Raw genomic sequence first — 17,652 nt, 5'->3', positions numbered from 1 at the left:
GGGGGGGAGTCAGACAGAGAAAGAGAGAGACGGAGGCAGACGGCCCTCACCTTGACCCCGTGGCCCACATCGTCCAGGACGTTGTAGTCGATGGGCTTCCTGATGTACCTCACGGGACGCTCCATGTTGGCCGGGGCGATGATCTTGTGGGTCCGCGCCGTGTTCTTATTGGTCGTCAGGATCCCGATCTCCCGCCGGGCCACCTTCTCTTTGTGGATGTCCACCGTCTGAACACAGCCCAGGAGGAGAGAGAAGACCGCGTTACCAGACACGATAAGAGACAGTTACAGAGAGCTATTAGACCCAGACAAGGATTGGATTTCCAGCTTCTCCTACGGCAACTAGGGCTACTTTAATTGAATCACGTTGCCGTTTTCATTGTGATGCTCTTAATGCCACATACGTTCATTACAGCTCACTATAGTGGTTGGACCGAGCTATGACTGTGCATAGTGTTTGGTTCCTGATCTGATGACTGAAACGCCCTTACCAATGGTTGACAGCCATGTAATGTACTACATTACCATCTCCACAACCTTCTCAGAGGAATTTCTCATTTATGCTCAGGTAAAGGGTTGCCTGGCCAAGAAAACCTTGCCAATGTCATTATTAGAGCATCCAAAAAAATAATAACCTAGGGGCAGTTAGTGCCATTTAAAATGAAAACGCAGGATACTTTAGGCAGTATTCCATAAGCAAATTAAGTCTTCTGTGTTCTACATTACATATTTATAAGGTTTTTGTCTAGAGCCATTAAAGCTGACTGCTCTCTGTGAGGGAGGGTAATAAAGAACTGCAGCCTTCGGCACAAACGAAATGAATTATGGGAGAGAATGGAGTGTTTTGCTTCTGAAATCGCTACTCTGTTTGATTAATGGCCTTGTACTCTTTACAAAGACTAATTGCCTCCACCTTTTATAATTTTTTTACTGAAATACATTAACTGACCATTTTTGTGCTGACATTTGTGTGTGTGTGTGTGTGTGTGTGTGTGTGTCTGTGTGAGGGGGAGGAACAAAAAAGGCGGAGGAAATATGTGCAGCTGGGGACAGTTCTTGAAACTTCTAACTACACAACCAATTCATTTTCGAATTGAACACTCATAATATTTGTCCGCTATGAAAGAAGGAAACTGCTAGAATCAGGTGCAGTGATGTCCCCTTATTAAGTCAATCACATGCATCTGAAATCCTCCCCTTATTCACTCATCCCTCTCCCAGACCATCAGACCAGTCCCTCCACCCCCCCCACCCCCCCTCAGCTGCTGTTCCTCTGAGAGATGAAAGGCTGTGTCTGCTGAGGGTCCGGCCAGTCAGAGGCCTCTCTCAAGGGAGGCTGCTGGGGCCACAGCCAACAGAGGAGTCCTTTCATAAGGAGGGGATCTGGAGGTAGCAAGCTAGCTAGCTAGCTAGAGGAGCTCTTGTATCCGTCTCTGGCCATCCTCTTGTCTTTGCTGAGGGCATTTGTTTTACGAGTTGCACGCGCCCCCCCCCCCCTATGAATGTCTCCTTATTCAAGTACGAATGCGTCACTCCAGGTGAGTTATGAAGAGCTCGATAAGCTGTATACACAGTCTCACACAGTCTTCACACTATCAATCAGAGGGGATCGTCTTTTTAATCGCCACGTGGGTTTCACAGGAAGGAGACAGCAGATGAAATGGGGTCCGTCAATGTGGCGGGGGAGTTCCCCATGTCGCTCAGAGCAAGTCATCAGGGAGGACCCAGCCTACAGGTTGTCAGACCCAACAGGTTATGGCTAAGCACTTAGGCTGAGTGGATTGCATTCGACTCCCTTGACAACACAAACAGGAAGCTCTCCATGGAGAGAAAATGGACTGAAATCAGCAGAACTGGATCCATTCGGAGAGGTGAGAGGCTTGAGTGGAGTGGCCAGACGGCGGGGAGAGCAGAGAAGTGAGCTTAGTCCGACTGAAGTCTTGGAATTAAGTACTCCTGGCTTGGCTCCATCACACTAATCGTGACCTTGCCTCACCCCTCCCGCCTCCCCCAACACAGCCAGCTGGCTACTTATGAAGAAGATTCATATGGATTCCGTCAGACAGATACAAACTGACTGATGTAGGAGACACTGGAGTCCATATTGACTACATGACGGCTAGACCGTCTAGTCGAGAGCAATACACCATCTGAAGCGTTACACTGAATAGATGACCTATGACGTAGTAAGAGTTACAGTTGTTGATATACGACATGGCAGCTTCACAACAAAAGTGCTTTTGCTTATCTCGGAAAGTTCCGTCAGGGTACACGACAGCCAAGACAAACAACAGAGCAGCTGGCACAAAGAGGAAGTGAGAAAGCGACTCACACCAGCTTCATCTCCTTCCTGTGAGCTGACAAAATAGCCTGGCCGAAAACCACTTGTGACAAATGTTGCACAAGGGTTGGTAAGGGAAATGAATGTGAGGGCTTGTCCGTTCGTACGATAACTTTGCAATGAAACACAGTTGTATGGAATGGTCTGTTGTGGATGGTACGAGGGAAGTGGTCCATTTATTCCTGACTGGTGTTCAGAGTGGTCCTTGAGTAGTCCTGCTGTACCAGAGTACAACAAGAAACCAAGAATGACTTCAGAGTACACAGACTGTAGCACTGCTACAAAAACTCCTCCAAGATTCTCCTGCCCAGTTACGTCTCTGCAGGTAAATACTGTTCAGTAGGATTCCAGAGTTTAATCGTGTGCTTCAGGCTTGTCTGGTGATGCTAAACAGGCCCTGGCAGTGAGGTTGATTCACGTGCTCTCTGGTCCTGTCATCCCCAGACCTGGCATCCAACACTGGGCAGCCTCAGAGCCAAAACTGAACCTCGCCCTAAAACACTGGGAACTAAGTAGTCCATCTCCTCTGTTGATTTCCTCTGTTGATTTCCTTTATTCCCTACTTTCCTGCTCTTAAATTCCAAATCCAACCTAACGTGGGCCTCTTTTTCTACTCCCAAAACTCTTGTCTTACTGTCCTTCATAATGCTCCCCCCCAATACTTACTCCTTCTTCTCCCCCTCGTTTCTCCCAGTGAATCATCCCCCTCTTCCATGACTAAGACTGGAGGACTCTGGTCACCATTTTGTCTTGATGCCAGTCCACTCCTTCCCCAACACACACACACACACACACACACCCATCTGCTCCCAGAGGCCAAGAGATTGTTGAAAAGAGGAACTCATCCTCTCTGTTTAGGGTGTAACTGGCTGGTTTCTTCTACTGTATACCAATATGCTGGTTGTCATGAGACACAGTCCTGGTGTTGTTCCTAGCAACAGGCGTCTACACGTCAGTGGGACTGACGAGTAAGGAAGCATGTCTCCGGATGTCTGCTGTAACGAGTGGTCACAGTGAACCTAGTCTGGAATCACAATCCACCGATACTAGACGCATACACACACGCAAACACCCTCACAGACTCCAGACCTGGGGGTTGACCAACACAGTCTCCGCATCGCAATGAATACAGGAATGAGACGGTTTTCGAGGCTTAGTGGGAAGGTGTCGTTCGTACGACTACCTTTCGTGACCCCACGAAAGGTAGTCGTACGAACCGTTGATGTCCCTGGCTCGGACAGCCAGGGGAGGGGGGGGGGGGGGGGGGGGGGGGAGTCACACGGGTCAGGGAGAAATCACACATTCCACAATGTCTCTCTGCACATCCTCGTCAGGGGGCATGAATCGTCAGCTCACGCCGGGCAGCGAATCAAAGACCCCGTTAGTGGAATCTTGGCAACTTACGCAATCCTGGCGTCAGACATCTGCCGTCAGACAGCATGTGATATCAGGAGGCACAGAAATACGCAGGAAAAGAACCAACGTCTCCAGATGTTTGGCTGATGCAGACAGACAGTTTCACTTCAGTGTCTGACTGGAAGAAAAGTACCCGTTTCAGCACTTTGGTAGTGTGGCCTCGGGGATAAAATCCGCTATAGGAAAATATAAAAGGCCAGTTTAGCACAGATGCATGGGACAGAATCCCGGCATTCCTGTAGGTGGAAGACTGGGCTGGGTCACAGGGGGATGGCTACATGGGGATCACTCCTACATGAAGAAGCCCTGCATGGAACCATGAGTTCATCTGGATGTGTGGTTTAGCCAGACCAGACAAACAACGCCCCAATACTTTGCCAACTCTGACTCGAATTGAACATTGGATTCCTGTGTTTCAACACCCATTGGCACTTTTCTTGAAGCATGACTATGTTTAGCCAGTGTTCTGCACCTCTCTTTCACCAACCGTCTCTGGAGGAGGGGATCCCTCACTGAATTGCTCCTTACAAGGTTTCTTCCATTTTGTCTCTCAAATGAGATTTTCCTGGGAGTTTTTCCTCGTCTTCCTTGAGGGTTTAGGTTGGTTGAGGGGCAGTTGTATTGCCGTATGTGAAGCCCTCTGTGACATCGCTTGTAAAAAGGGCTCTACAAATATATTTGATACTTAATAAGCAAGCGGGTGGTGGGGAGAACAAGGGAGAAAACATATTTGCACCAACTGTCAGTGTCAGCCTCGTCTTGTGTTTCTTTGTGATGGCACAACCCTAAAAAGTCTCTCAGTTCGCTTTGAGCAAGTTGAGCATTTCCAGGTGGACTTAAAAACAGAATGTTACACAGAAGGTCACGAGGAACCGCAGACAAGTCTTTATTGTCCTCCCAACGGAATGTCCTTGTTTTATGGGACAAAATAATAGAACCTGTAACCCTTTATCTTCACGACACCAACACATTTCAACGTTCCAACAGCCAGCTGGCTTGGTGACACCCCTTGACCTCCTCGAGAGAGTTGACAGGGGACCTGGGTCAGAAGGCTTCTGTATCTCGGTCTGTTGACTTCAGTAGTGTCCAGCTGTGGACTGAGCCAACGGATGAAGATCCATCACAGCTAAACGCCTGGGTCTGGCTCCCGTCTGGCACACAGAACACCAGCCAGCGCATCTGAAAGCCCTCATCTGAAAGCCCTCATCTGTGCACCGAGCCACAAAAGCCGTCCCAGAGCCTACTACAGGGCCAGTTTCCCAGAGCAGCCCACGCAAACCAGAAACATGAACAGTTAGAGAACTTCAGCATGTCGCTTGAGCCAAAAAGACCGGTCAACTATCATGGGGTAGAGGGGGTGGGTTTAGCATAAGTCTCTGAATAACTGTTTATCTAATACCGCACAGATGGCAAATATTTCTAAGTGGCGCACGTCGCCTCAGCTGCTAACGGCGGGTGGGGGTCGGTCACCTCAGCATGCCAGCTGGCTGCGGGAGGCTGCCTCTCGGAGGAAGTAGTGGCGATGGGTGAATGCTCAGCATCTCAGTCCTCTTTCTGAGGGGAATGTCCTGAGTGTGTGAACTGAGCTATGGAGGAAGAACAGAATACTGGGAACAACAAGGGTTGACAGCCAAAGAGGGGGAGAGGAACATTTCTGACGGAGGAGAGGAGGAAGTGACCACACACGGAAAATGTCTGGTGAGTCACAGGATATTACCAGATTGCAGATTTCTTTTCTTCACACTTGGGCCCTCATGATAAGTTTAAACACAAGATAAGCATTCTCGCTGACACACTGCCACACCCCTAACCAGAGACCAAATCATTTCCCCTTCCACCAAAAGCACAGAAAGATACTACTTAGTACGAAACCAACAACTGTGCACAACAGGAGAGCTAAGCAGAGGGAAACCAATCTTACAGACCTGAGGCATGTACACACACACACACACACACACACACACGTACAGACTTGGATGAGCAGGAAACACACATCAGTGGGCCTTCATTTCCTGTCTGGATGAAATCCATCTCTCCACCTCAATATGCTGGAGGTCAGACAGACTTCACAGCACACACACACACACACACCTTGAAAAGGTCGCATGTTGGTCACTCAGTCCACGTCCCAAGCCCAGCAGGCTTTTACAGTCTATACGACTTCCTATGCGACATGTCACTGAGCACTGTTTATTGGGTGTGCTTTGTGAGTCAGCCGTTTTCCGCATGAAGCACTTGATCGCCGTTAGACCACTGGGTTCAATTAGCTAGCTGGCACACCCTAGTGCCGTGTGCCACCCGGCAAATGAAATCCGATGTGATTTATAGCTCAGTGCAGAACAGTCAGGCCTGGAGAGGTGGTTAAAAGGCACGGTGTCTCAGCTTCGTGCATCAGTGCAGACCCACGTTTGAGGGAAACGCCTAAAAGGCTTGCCCGGCGGAATTGAGTCGAGACAAGACGCAGCATCTATAGAAACATGACAAAGGCCTTATTCCCGTTGACTTTGATTTGGGAAAATGGTGGGATGAAATGATGTTTTGCTCGACACATCACACCATTTCTTCATTTGAACACAGGGTATCACAGTGTGTATATGTGTGTGTGTGAGAGAGAGAAGCCCATGGTTCCGCTGGGGAGACAAAGCTCTCCCTGTTCTCAGCCTCTCAGCAGCCACTTCACACACAGCCCAAGGTAGCGGCGCTCTATAGTCTATTATCCTATCAGACGACAAGGAGACCCTGCTCTTGAATGGCAACGCTGTGACTGAAAACTGAAGAGAAATCCTTCTCACACTCTCTCTCACACACACACACACACTGTCGTCATCTGTCCGCTTCACAACAATCCTCGACAGCCTGGGAACATCAACAAGTCAGTGATAGAACCAAACCACGCCAGCGAGCGCGCACACACACACACACACCTCTCTTTTCGATCAACAGATAGTAATGTTGGGCATTATAAAGGCCAGGACACCAGACAACAAGCACACCAGGAAGCGCCCACACAGATAGCTCCTAGTCAGCAGAGCGGACACACCCTAAGCCACTAACTAACCATAGACCATGGATGCTAAACACTCCTGACGCCAGGCTGCAGCTCACCACAGGCAGGCCCAGTCATCAGACATCATGACACACACACACACACACACAGCATCCTCCGCTTGGGGCTGGGTGGCAGGGCAGGGGGACGGGCTGGGAGAATCACTGTCAGACCGCAAACAAATGTAACCAGCGATGCATCGAGATTTTGCCAGGCGGAAATGTTGGTCCAAAATGGCATTTTCACTCAATGCCTTTTACAAATGGCATGTTTGCATCCATTAGATTGTCCATTTTCATCTTAAGTAATTTAACATAAATATTTCAAACAACGGCGATCGTGTCAGTGGTGTGGAAATACTTTTCCACAGAAATTATGTTTCTGATAAGGACATCAAATGTGAAAAATTGTACGGAAAAAAAATTATAAAAGGGAATCACTATTTTGTAGGATGGGTAGGGGTGACATGGTGGTCAATGTATCCATACCACCAGAAACACACACACACACCACAGGGCTGAGGGCTGGGACTAGGGCCGGAGGCTAGGGTAAGGTTTTGTAAACAAAAGTATGCAGATAAGCAATTCCATTCTTTATTGACAAGACATGACTTCACCCCTGATGGCTCTCGCAGATGTTGCCATGCTTACAGACAGGATGCATCTATTCTAACGCCATGCAAGAAAAACTCATATCTACTGGTACCATACAGCAAATGAAAATAGATTGTGTAGAAAATAGTATTAACGCAACTAGATTAGTCATATCTGGCAGGGTGGGTTTGATTGTGGATAGGTGTCAGGGGAAACGGCTCACTCAGAAAGCAACAGTGAGAGATTGGGTGTGCTCTCCTCAGTACACACAACTGTGAGTCTCTCAGGTCCTCTCTCTCTCTCTCTCTCTCTCTCTCTCTCTTCATCTATCTCTCTCGAGTCATTATTGTCAGAGGGGGCCATGAGTGTTGCCAAGGAGACGCAGACAGTCCGTGGTGCGGTTGTGATATTATTCCGTCCGTGTACGGTTGTCCTCTCTCGCCAGACGAAACCTGAGAGATAGTGTTTGCACTTTCCCTCGGCTCGCTGCTCTGTTTGTCTCTTTCTCTCTCTCCGTCCGTCAACCGTCTTCTCACGCTCTCCTCCCCCTCCTCGGTCCTCTCTGTCCCTGCTCTGCAAGGCCCCTTCACTCTATCAATATGTACGTTTGTTTATGGTGGGAGAAAAATATATTTTGGAGACCGTGACCTTCAGTTTATCTTCCAAGACATGTCAGACATTCTTTCCTTTGCTCAAATCTTTTTCTGAAAACTCAGGACCCAGACACGGGGAGGAGCTTGTCAGAAATAGAAGCAGCATATGAGAGGGTTCTGCTGACCGTTGTCCTAATCGACACAACAAAAAATCTCTCTTACCGCAGTGTATCAGCATGTACAACATCAACCATGACAAAAAAATATATATTTCCCGTTAGGGGATGGATGCAGTACCATCCTCTCGTTCTATCCATCTCTCTCTCTCTAGGATTGCAGTGTGGCTCCAGTCTGGCCTCGGGTCCTTGTCCTCATCACAAGTCTACATGGTCAGGGTTAGTGCATTCCTCTGATCTGTAGCATGTCCCAGGTCCATTGATTGATCTGGTCTGAGCCCTTAATGACTTCATTGGATGAAGGTCTAGATTGACCTTTTTCACATGGCAGGGAGGCCGCATGCCAGAGAGCTACACTGGGAGCGAGTTAGCAGGGGTGAGACTAGTCATAGTGAGCGTGTGTGTGTGTGTGTGTGCGAGAGAGAGGGAGAGCAAGACAGACGTCCATTCACCAGCCTATAAACGCACCACAGTGACTGGAGACAGATGCCCTACTCACAGATACCGAGAACAGAAGTGACAGTGTGAGGAAGTGAGTTTTTCAAGTTGAGCTGCCCTTCTGCAGCGTGCGTGTCCTCGCCTGTGGTCCTGCACAGCTGTGACGCGTGCATGGGTGTGAGCGTGCGCGTGTGCGAAAGTGTACGTGTATGCGAGTGTGTGCGTACGTGAATGTATGCAAGTGTGTGTGTGTGTGTGTGTGTGTGTGTGTGTGTGTGTGTGTGAGCGCGTGTCCTGACCTGGGAGATGTGGTTGATGGAGGACTCCATGCGTCGGAGCTGCGAGGCCTGGATGTCCAGGAGCTGCAGCACGTTGTTGGCCAGGGCGTTGATCTGGTAGGCCACGCTGGCCAGGGACTGGGTGGTGTACGCCTTGGTCTCCTCCAGGGCCTTCCTCTTGTCCTGGGCCTGGGGACACGGGGGGACAAGGGGTCAGGCCAACATGCTGGAGAACGGGACACAACACTAAACCTCCCCAGATTCGGTTTCATCATCTGCTCTTTTGTCCCCGTCTTTTGTTTGTGGATGGGACTGTTCATTTCATTTGCATCTATCATCAATGCTCTACACGGCTCTACACAGTGTTAGGGTCACTTTGGATTAAAAGTAAGTGTCTGCTTGGTGATTCCATGTCAACTTCACAAGGAGTCGGTCACATATGACCTGTCATATGATGTAACTCGGACGTGACACATATGATATTAGCACTCTCAGTGCAAAGACCATGTCGTCATTAACACAACCGCGAAGGAACAGCTCAACACAAACACACCGGCGAGAATAAACACTCATGTCAACGCAGCCCAGATGACAACATAATAATCCATCGGCTAACGACGGTTTCTCCGTCAGCGTGGCGGCGGAGAGAGCGGGGCGTGGTGCTCTCTCACGGGCAGAGCACAACTCACAGCCGCCACGCTCCACCTGGGCTTTCGCGCCAACACAACCAGTCAGAAAACCAGGGTCTGAGCCCTCATCCAGCTCTCCCCAGCAGGCATGAAGAGGAGGGCAAAGGGTGGTAAAGGAGTGTGTGTGTGTCGGGGGGGGGGAGATAAGAGGAGTAGTAACAGCCCAGAGAGACCTTGGAGGTGAGAATCGGTGTGATGTGGGGAAGTGTTGCAAAAATTGAAGATGTAACACATTTATCCTGTATAAGAATGATTCTGTGTTCAGCATTCCTTGTGTGTAGAGAGAGGCCTACCCCCAAATCTGGACTTTGGGTAACACGAGGCATATGTAAACAAGGAGACCTGGGCTGACCACTCTCTCTTACTGGAGGCCATAAAATATGTCTGGCCTTATCTGTGTTGGGTGAATCATGTGGTCAAGCTTACAGGGGTCGTAAACACGCACACACTCTGAACACGCGCGCACACACGCGCACCAGGTCTATGCAAGGAGCCAATGAAGAAGAGCAATGGAACATTTGCATGCCTTTGTCTTAACCAATGACTGTAAAGAGCATTTCTGCTTAAATAGCTAGCTAGCGCAACATGCTAGCAGACTATGTATTGCGATCAGACTTTGTCTCCTTGCTGGCAAGAATTAAACTATTGTACTTTCTTTGAATCCGACAACTCTGTGCATTAGAAATGATCGTAACAGGACGGCAGAGTATGAGGATGAGACGGCCATGTGCCGACACAAACACATTGTGATGGGGTGTGTGTGTGTGTGTGTGTGGGACCTCGTTATGGCTTCCCGCCACAAACAGGCTGTTCCCAGGCTGGGACTAAACGCTGGCTCTCCTCGGAGCCCTGAGCTGTGGGTGTGTTCACACGGCTGGGAGGAGGGACCGACTCACTGATGCTGTGCTTAGAGGGAGTCCAGCACCAGATGTGGAGCATGATAACAGCATCCAGGAATGAAGAGAGATTCCTCCAGAGAGAGGCCTCAGAGCAGAAGGCCATCTGTCAGAGAGGCCTGCGCGCGCACACTCACACACACACAGACACATGCACTTTCTGTATTCTCAACTGTTTACAATGCCAGTTGCTGTTTTATAAGCCCTTTAGGACTGTTTGCGTTCTTAACAGAAATGCTGTTCTTTCACACACACAACCAGTTCAGTTCATAAAGTACAAATTGCATTTAACCACACAAAAACACAACACTAACATAAATGAATTGCCTCAAAAAAAAGGGGATGCTACACAGGGATTTGGCTTTCTGCAGATTAGTTTAGAATGAGATTTTCTGGGTAAAATGACCCCATCTGTGTCTGTGTTTGTACGAGGAAGTCAGATGGCCGAGCGGTTAGGGAATCGGACTATAAATGGGCACGGTCGGTTCGATTCCCGGCCGTGCTAAATGACGTTGTGTCCTTGGGCAAGGCACTTCACCCTACTTGCCTCGGGGGAATGTCCCTGTACTTACTGTAAGTCGCTGTCCATAAGAGTGTCTGCTAAATGACTGAATGGAAATGTGGTATGGGGTCAGTCAGAGGCATTGTGGTAGTTGACATGACAGATGTGGCCTCGGATTGAATTGGAAGTTCCAAACTCTCTTTCACAGCTCTGCTCCAGTTGCCATCCCAGTCTTTACTTTCTACCACAATGAAAAACTGAGCTAAATATACACAAAGTAAATTTAAGAATAGCAGGTGTCACTTTTGTTACACCCGGTGTCCTGCATTTGTTGAGTGTTCCGTCTTGGCTGACTGGCACCTTGTTAGGCCCTTCCTTTACCCTTGACAGAAGGGTTGTAACAAATCAAACATTGCGCTTAATGGCCGACACTACACGGGGGTTTGAAATGCTTTCGGTTGACAGGGTGTAAGTGGCAGGACAGTGGAAGGCACTGTTTTATCTGAAGGACATTCCTCAGTACAAGAACCCAGTATTCGTTTGCTGAATTCAAAGGTAAACAGCAGAACAAAGGTAGTGTGAGGGTGCTCTCCCTGAGACCGAGGTTCCCACAGAGCTGCAGCAGAAACGTCCGGCCCAGAGCTCATATCTATGTGCTGAGTCATGCTTGTCGGCATTGGGAAAGAGACAGGATAATCTCCACGGAACAGCTCAGCCGATATGCTGTACATTTACAATAAAGCGGATCAATAAACATGCGGGCAATCCTCCGTCTGCCTAATTTAGGAAAGGTTAAGTCAATACTATTAAACAAGTGCGTGCCCAGATCAGACATCCAATACCTTTTTCTTAATGACCTGATAAGTTAAGGAACGCTAACTGCCGCGCTCACAGCGTCGAGTCAACATTACAGGACTGGTCTGGGCCTGGAGGTGAGGTAGCCTAGCCAGCGCCGGAGTGGTTCCCTCCGGGAGGTGACACGTCACCAGGAGGTGACGAGAGTGACGAGTCTGCCCGGATGACATCCTCACACGTCTCCACCTCTCGCCAGTTCAGTCCCCACAGACGAACGGCTGGCGGGAGGAAGGGAGGAAGGGGGGGGAGGTAGGAGGCGGCCCATGCCGGTCTGGGCAGGGCGTTGGGCCTGAACTGGCAGAGCTCGCGAGCGGCCTGGAGGCGGCAGGAAGGAAAGGACCAGACTTCCTCCCTGAGGGGGAGAAACTGTGTTGCGGGGTCAGGGAAAGAAGCCCTCAGCCTGCTTCCAGAACAGCCTCCACCCTACGGCACTGGTCTGGAGCCACAGGGAAACAGGCTGAACAAGTTTTTAGGACTGGATACAAGTAGCGTAATGGGAATGAGGTCTGTTTCTCAAATGCGGTGTACCGTCTTTATATCCATTTCAGGGCTGTGGGGCACGGAGGAGAAACTCCTGCCGTTCAGTGTTCACCACTTCGACGTGACAGTTTTGAAGTTGGCGAGCGACACGCAGCAGCTGAAATGACAGGGCTAGCGCCGCCGCGGCAGCCGACGTGACGACAAATATGCGACGGCAAGTCAGAACAACGCCCTCTGAAACAAGACGAGGCAGTGCTGTACCTGCGCTGCTCATCTCCCTAGCCGACAGATGCACAAGGATGCACTTCCCCACGCAGAGGGGAAAAGTTGTCCAATAATGTTTGGAGTGGAAAGCACTTAAGAGCAAAATAATTTCAAAAGAAAAAAACAACAATATATAGTCCTACATACTGATAAGGGATCCTGTTTCAGATCCAATGTCTTAACATTGGGAATAGACGGATTGGGTATTTGATCCATGATTAGGCCACTTGTTTTGCTCTCCTCCCGAGCTTCCAGTCAGATTCCTTGACATTCAAGTCCACCTCATCTGATGAACGGTGTCTTCTCCTGGAAGCCAACAGGCCTGACTGGGATCTGGCGAGGGCCTCTGAGTTTCAGAGACTGCTGAGGCGGGTAGATTGGAGCCGGTTTCAGATAAGCGACGAGCGAGGCAGTGCAGGAGCAGAGCTGTGTGGGTTGGAACGATGTGGACAGAGCGGTGTGAGATTGAGGAAGCGATACGGAGTCGAGGTCAGTGGAAGACAGATCAAGGCACAGCTATATGGTAACGTAGACCACAGACAGCTTTCACTTTCTCCCAAACACTCAGTTCCCTTCTTCCTAATCTCCAGACAGAGCGCCGTTAAACGACAACAAAAGACAACACCTTGATTTGACTGTCAGCCATGACACCCATTTAATTGGGTATTAGGCTCATCTGTAATCCAGAGACAATGGTTTACCCGTGCAAGTCTGTCTGTCTTGCAGCAGATTACATACCGATTGAGGAAGTGAGCTAGAGGTGAATTAAAAATAGTTTGATTAAGCTGTGCAAAAATAAACCTGAGTGTTGGTCTCAAAAGACTTGAGTCAAAGCAGCCAGAATAATTATGTATCTATTGCATCATAGATGGGGAACCACACCCTGAGGGCAGAAGAGAAACTTGTAAGAAACAAATTCACCTCAGCAATAACTGCCAAACCAATTGAAGTTTGGTTGAATTCTTTAGACTTAAGAGTTCAACTCTGCAGGTCGCTGCCTCTTTTAAAACTCAGCAGAGGGATAAGTGCTTTTTGAAATCTTCTCATCCACTGGGGCCAACTGAAGCTAACTGAAAAGTCAATGGTTGACCTGACCTTGAGGCTCTATCTGAGCACCATTAAAATGTCCATCAGTAAGTCTGGAAAGTGACAAAAAGGAGAACAGTCCACAAGGCAGACAGGCAGTCTGTCACTAGACTTAATAATTGCTTTCATTTACCCCCTTCTTTGCACACCCCTACTTTCTGAAGTCCTACATTCCTACCGAGTATCAAATCAGCCAAGAGTGGGCCAACACCAGCAGCATGTAAAGGTGGGGTGACAGGTGCTGGCAAGGATGAATGAGCTCGGCTGGTGGTGCTTGAGCCGCTGGGCTTTCCACGCTGTGAGAATAACCAGGTCATTCAACAGAGAGTTTTAGTGAGAGAGAGAGAGTTTTAGTGAGAGAGAGAGAGAGAGAGAGAGAGAGAGAGAGAGAGAGAGAGAGAGAGAGAGAGAGAGAGAGAGAGAGAGAGAGACAGAGAGAGAGAGAGAGAGAGACAGAGAGAGAGAGAGAGAGAGAGAGAGAGAGAGAGAGAGAGAGAGAGAAATATAGCAGGAGGGAGAGAGAGTAAAAGGAGTAAAGAGAAAGAGAGAGAGAGAGAGCAGGAGGGAGAGAGAGAGAGATAGAGACGAAAGAGAGAGAGATATATAGAGAGAGAGAGAGAGAGAGAAATATAGCAGGAGGGAGAGAGAGTAAAAGGAGTAAAGAGAAAGAGAGAGAGAGAGAGAGAGAGAGAGAGAGAGCAGGAGGGAGAGAGAGAGATAGAGACGAAAGAGAGAGAGACAAAAGAGAGAGAGAAAGAGAGAGGGAAAGAGAGAGGGAAAGAGAGAGGTAAAGAGAGAGGGAAAGAGAGAGGGAAAGAGAGAGGGAAAGAGTGGAAGTTAGAGGGAGAGGGAGTGAGAGTAAATAGACAGGAGAGAGAGAAGGGAAGGGGACTGTAATCCTGAGAGACAAAGCCGTGTGAAAAAAACGCCACATTTATCACCTCCAGGCCCGCCCTGGCTCTCTTCCAGGGGGTAACTCGCATCACTCCTGCTGGGATGCAGCCCGAGCACAGAGGCTATACGATCAGGACAAAAGGAGGTCAACTCATACACGCCTCGAATCCTCAACGATGGTAACTGATGCCTTGCAGAGAGAAAGACAGAGAGACAGAGAGACAGAGAAACGCTCCCTCCAGCAGCATCCAGGCTTTTACATGTGCCATATCATTACTTTGTTGAGTTGAATGAACTTGGTTGAAAAATGAGTTACGGACGAGAAGCCACGCTGTCCGCAACCCTCCTCGCAACCTCTAAACGTGCATCTGTTCCGCCTGCCAACATTGCCAGGTGGCCCAGAGAGAATGCGTCCTAGTGCCCTTGTCCACCAAGACGGCCCCTGTCACAGAGGTTAGAAAAACATGGGGCCGCTGACTCGCATAGCTGAAAACACCAGCCAAAAATGGAAATGAGATTTCCGATGCTTTGCTGCCATTATGTTATTGAGCGGAACCTCTACAGTTCGAGTGGGGCAAAGGATGTGGAAGGCTGCTGGCAACAGACCCTCCCTTAGGAGTTACTGAAAGAGACCACACGCAGTGTTGTCATAGCAGAACAACATCTGAAACAATGACGTGTTACTTGAACTGTCATGTCGCTATTGTCTGAGCCGACACAGGGAATTCTAGGCAGGGAATGGAAAGAAACATCTTTCAAGTTAGCAATGAGTAGGAGCGTTCCCCTGTCCTTCATGGTGAACAAACAAGACCTGCCGGCGAATACGCTTCTTCTCAAATATCCTCTCATCAACCCCCTCTCTTGCGCATTCTGTCTGAAACCTACACTTGCACACACTCTTATTTTAACACACAGTGTGCAGCCCAACTTATGCAGTCAGTCGCAAATGGAGTCAGTGACCGTCATTGTTTGCTAAGCGCAAAGACCCACTTCAAGCATGTTCTACTGAACAGTGGGTTGCATATGTGGGGTACAGACATGGCAACAGTCTGGATAAGGAAGGAAAAAGAGCAATAGTCACTTGCTAAAAAGTCAAGCTGGGACATGTTGCAGGGCATATGGTTTGGTCTCTAGCTCACCTGTATGTGTATTTGTATGTAGTGTGTGAGTGTGTGTGTGCGTGTATACACACTGACACACAAATTGTGGTGCCTTTGACAGATGAAGAGAGGGCTGATGAGAGCTTGTTTTACATACATGCAGCCCACTATGTTCACTTAGCAGTTAAATCGGGAAGACACAAAGTTATACCAAGAACAAAATTACAGGGAACCTTTGGGAGAATGGCTGGTGTAGACACACCCTCTCTAGCTGAAATTATGTCTTCTTCCTGTTCTACTTCCCCAAACTCTGTTTCCTGGTCTTGGCCTGTAGCTTACGCATTCCTCTGATGTTCAACAAACATCTGGACTACACTCAGAGAGAGGTGGCTATCTGCTGCTGGCTAGCTCTTCAAGAGTGCGCTCCTCAAACCAAAGAGGTTGCACTTGAATCCCACCGAATGAGATGAAAAGTGGGACCGGTAATAATGTTCATTTAATCCATATGCTAGGCTATACCGGATTTCAAGGCTCATATTGGAAATAGAATAGCTCATCAAAGATTGAAATGCAATAGCCTATATTCGTGAGTAGTTTGTAATTGAGTTATGGATTCACATATAGGCCTATATGTAAGTTCAACAATTGCAATGGAAATATTCTGGTAGGCTACATGGGAACACTAAATATTGCCCTAATGGATACATATGGTCTGACGTCTAGTTGTTCTCAAACAGTCCTAGCAGTCTGTTTTAAAATACTCTCAAAGGAATCAGAAATCGTATAACTCGCTTTCCAAATTTGAAACTCTGACGAAAAATTGCTTACAATTGAACAGAATTCACTTAAACATTACAGTGCTGATGCCGATAGATCAAAGCTTAGTGCTTAACACTAACCCTGACAGTTGGAGCAGCACAGTATCTAGGCTACAAAACAACTCTTAGAAGCGATGTAACAACAAAATGAAACGTTAACTTTCAGACAAATCACTTGAGATTGTTAGCTTTTCTATGTTTGATTCAGAGTTCACCATATTGCCGTGAAGTCAGAGAAGTTTTGTCTACTACATCAGACACACCCTCTGTGTAAACGAACTACGATATATCAGAACAGTGAACATAAGTCCGATGAATGGAGGCTGTATACGTCCAACATGTTCTTTAATTAACGATAAAGAATCTATGATCGGAAAAAGTCGAGCTTAAATGCGCCATTACAGTCTGACAATCAATTTGGATCCTTGACTTGAGTTTCTTATCCACATTTCCTGCCTGCTGCTTCCCATCAACGACAAAGGATTTTAAGATTGCTATCGTTGTTCATGTGTTGTAGTACTTACCTGAACATAATTGTTTTCACAGTAGTCTGCAACTCTGGTGAGATTCTGGTAACTCTCGACAAGGGCTCTTTTGCCGGCTGGAATTTCTTCCTCTAACAACATTTGTAGCTCTGCCATCTTACATCTCTCCGCATTGCTTCTTTGCCTTCCCTTTGATTGAGACTACCAGCTCAGCGCCGAAAACTCCTTCGCCTGGTATTGTGGAATTCCTGCCTCGCTTTCACATTGTTGCAACCTATCACCCACCCAAATAGAATTGACGATTGGTTTTGTATACACTTGCCGGCACGCCGGCATGCGGTGCACGGAGTTTCTCTTGCTACCTTGGTAGCAAACGACAGTTGTGAAGCTCCGCCCACACCAACCATGCCTTATCTGAAAAAGACAAACCGAGTTAACCTAAAAACACGTACAACAACACGTTGGTAACAGTGGCGCACACTGGGAGATGTAGTGTTATTTTGTATCGTTGCCTTGTGCTTTGACAAATATTTCGACATACTTTAAGGTAACTCGTTCAAATTGTGTTACAATACAATGCTTTTTCGTATCAATCTATTATCATGTTTTGTTTTAATGACTCGGCTTTATGAAGCTAAGAAAATAAATCAAAGGTTTACACTTCATCCCCAAACTGACTGTAAGATATTCAAACTACATTTCC

The 17,652-nt window shown here is 48.1% G+C and overlaps 1 protein-coding gene across 4 annotated transcripts in view; it reads right to left on the bottom strand.

The window, feature by feature from the left end:
• The window catches only part of abi1a (abl-interactor 1a), a 32,246-nt gene extending 15,044 nt beyond the window's left edge, over positions 1-17,202 (bottom strand). For all 4 annotated transcript variants that reach the window (XM_084702662.1, XM_084702666.1, XM_084702663.1 and 1 more), the window contains exons 1-3: positions 16,989-17,202; positions 8,902-9,069; positions 51-227 (exon numbers count right to left, since the gene is read on the bottom strand). In XM_084702662.1, the coding sequence (XP_084558788.1) occupies positions 51-227; positions 8,902-9,069; positions 16,989-17,105 (462 nt within the window). In that variant the 5' untranslated portion in view covers positions 17,106-17,202. The remainder of the gene's footprint in view (positions 1-50; positions 228-8,901; positions 9,070-16,988) is intronic.
• Between the last annotated feature and the right edge of the window lie 450 nt (positions 17,203-17,652).

This window comes from Hypomesus nipponensis, chromosome 8 (genome assembly GCF_054491055.1).
Source record: "Hypomesus nipponensis isolate SF chromosome 8, ASM5449105v1, whole genome shotgun sequence".
In the NCBI taxonomy this organism is placed as follows: Eukaryota; Metazoa; Chordata; class Actinopteri; order Osmeriformes; family Osmeridae; genus Hypomesus; species Hypomesus nipponensis.
This window is presented reverse-complemented; position numbering and strand designations above follow the sequence as displayed.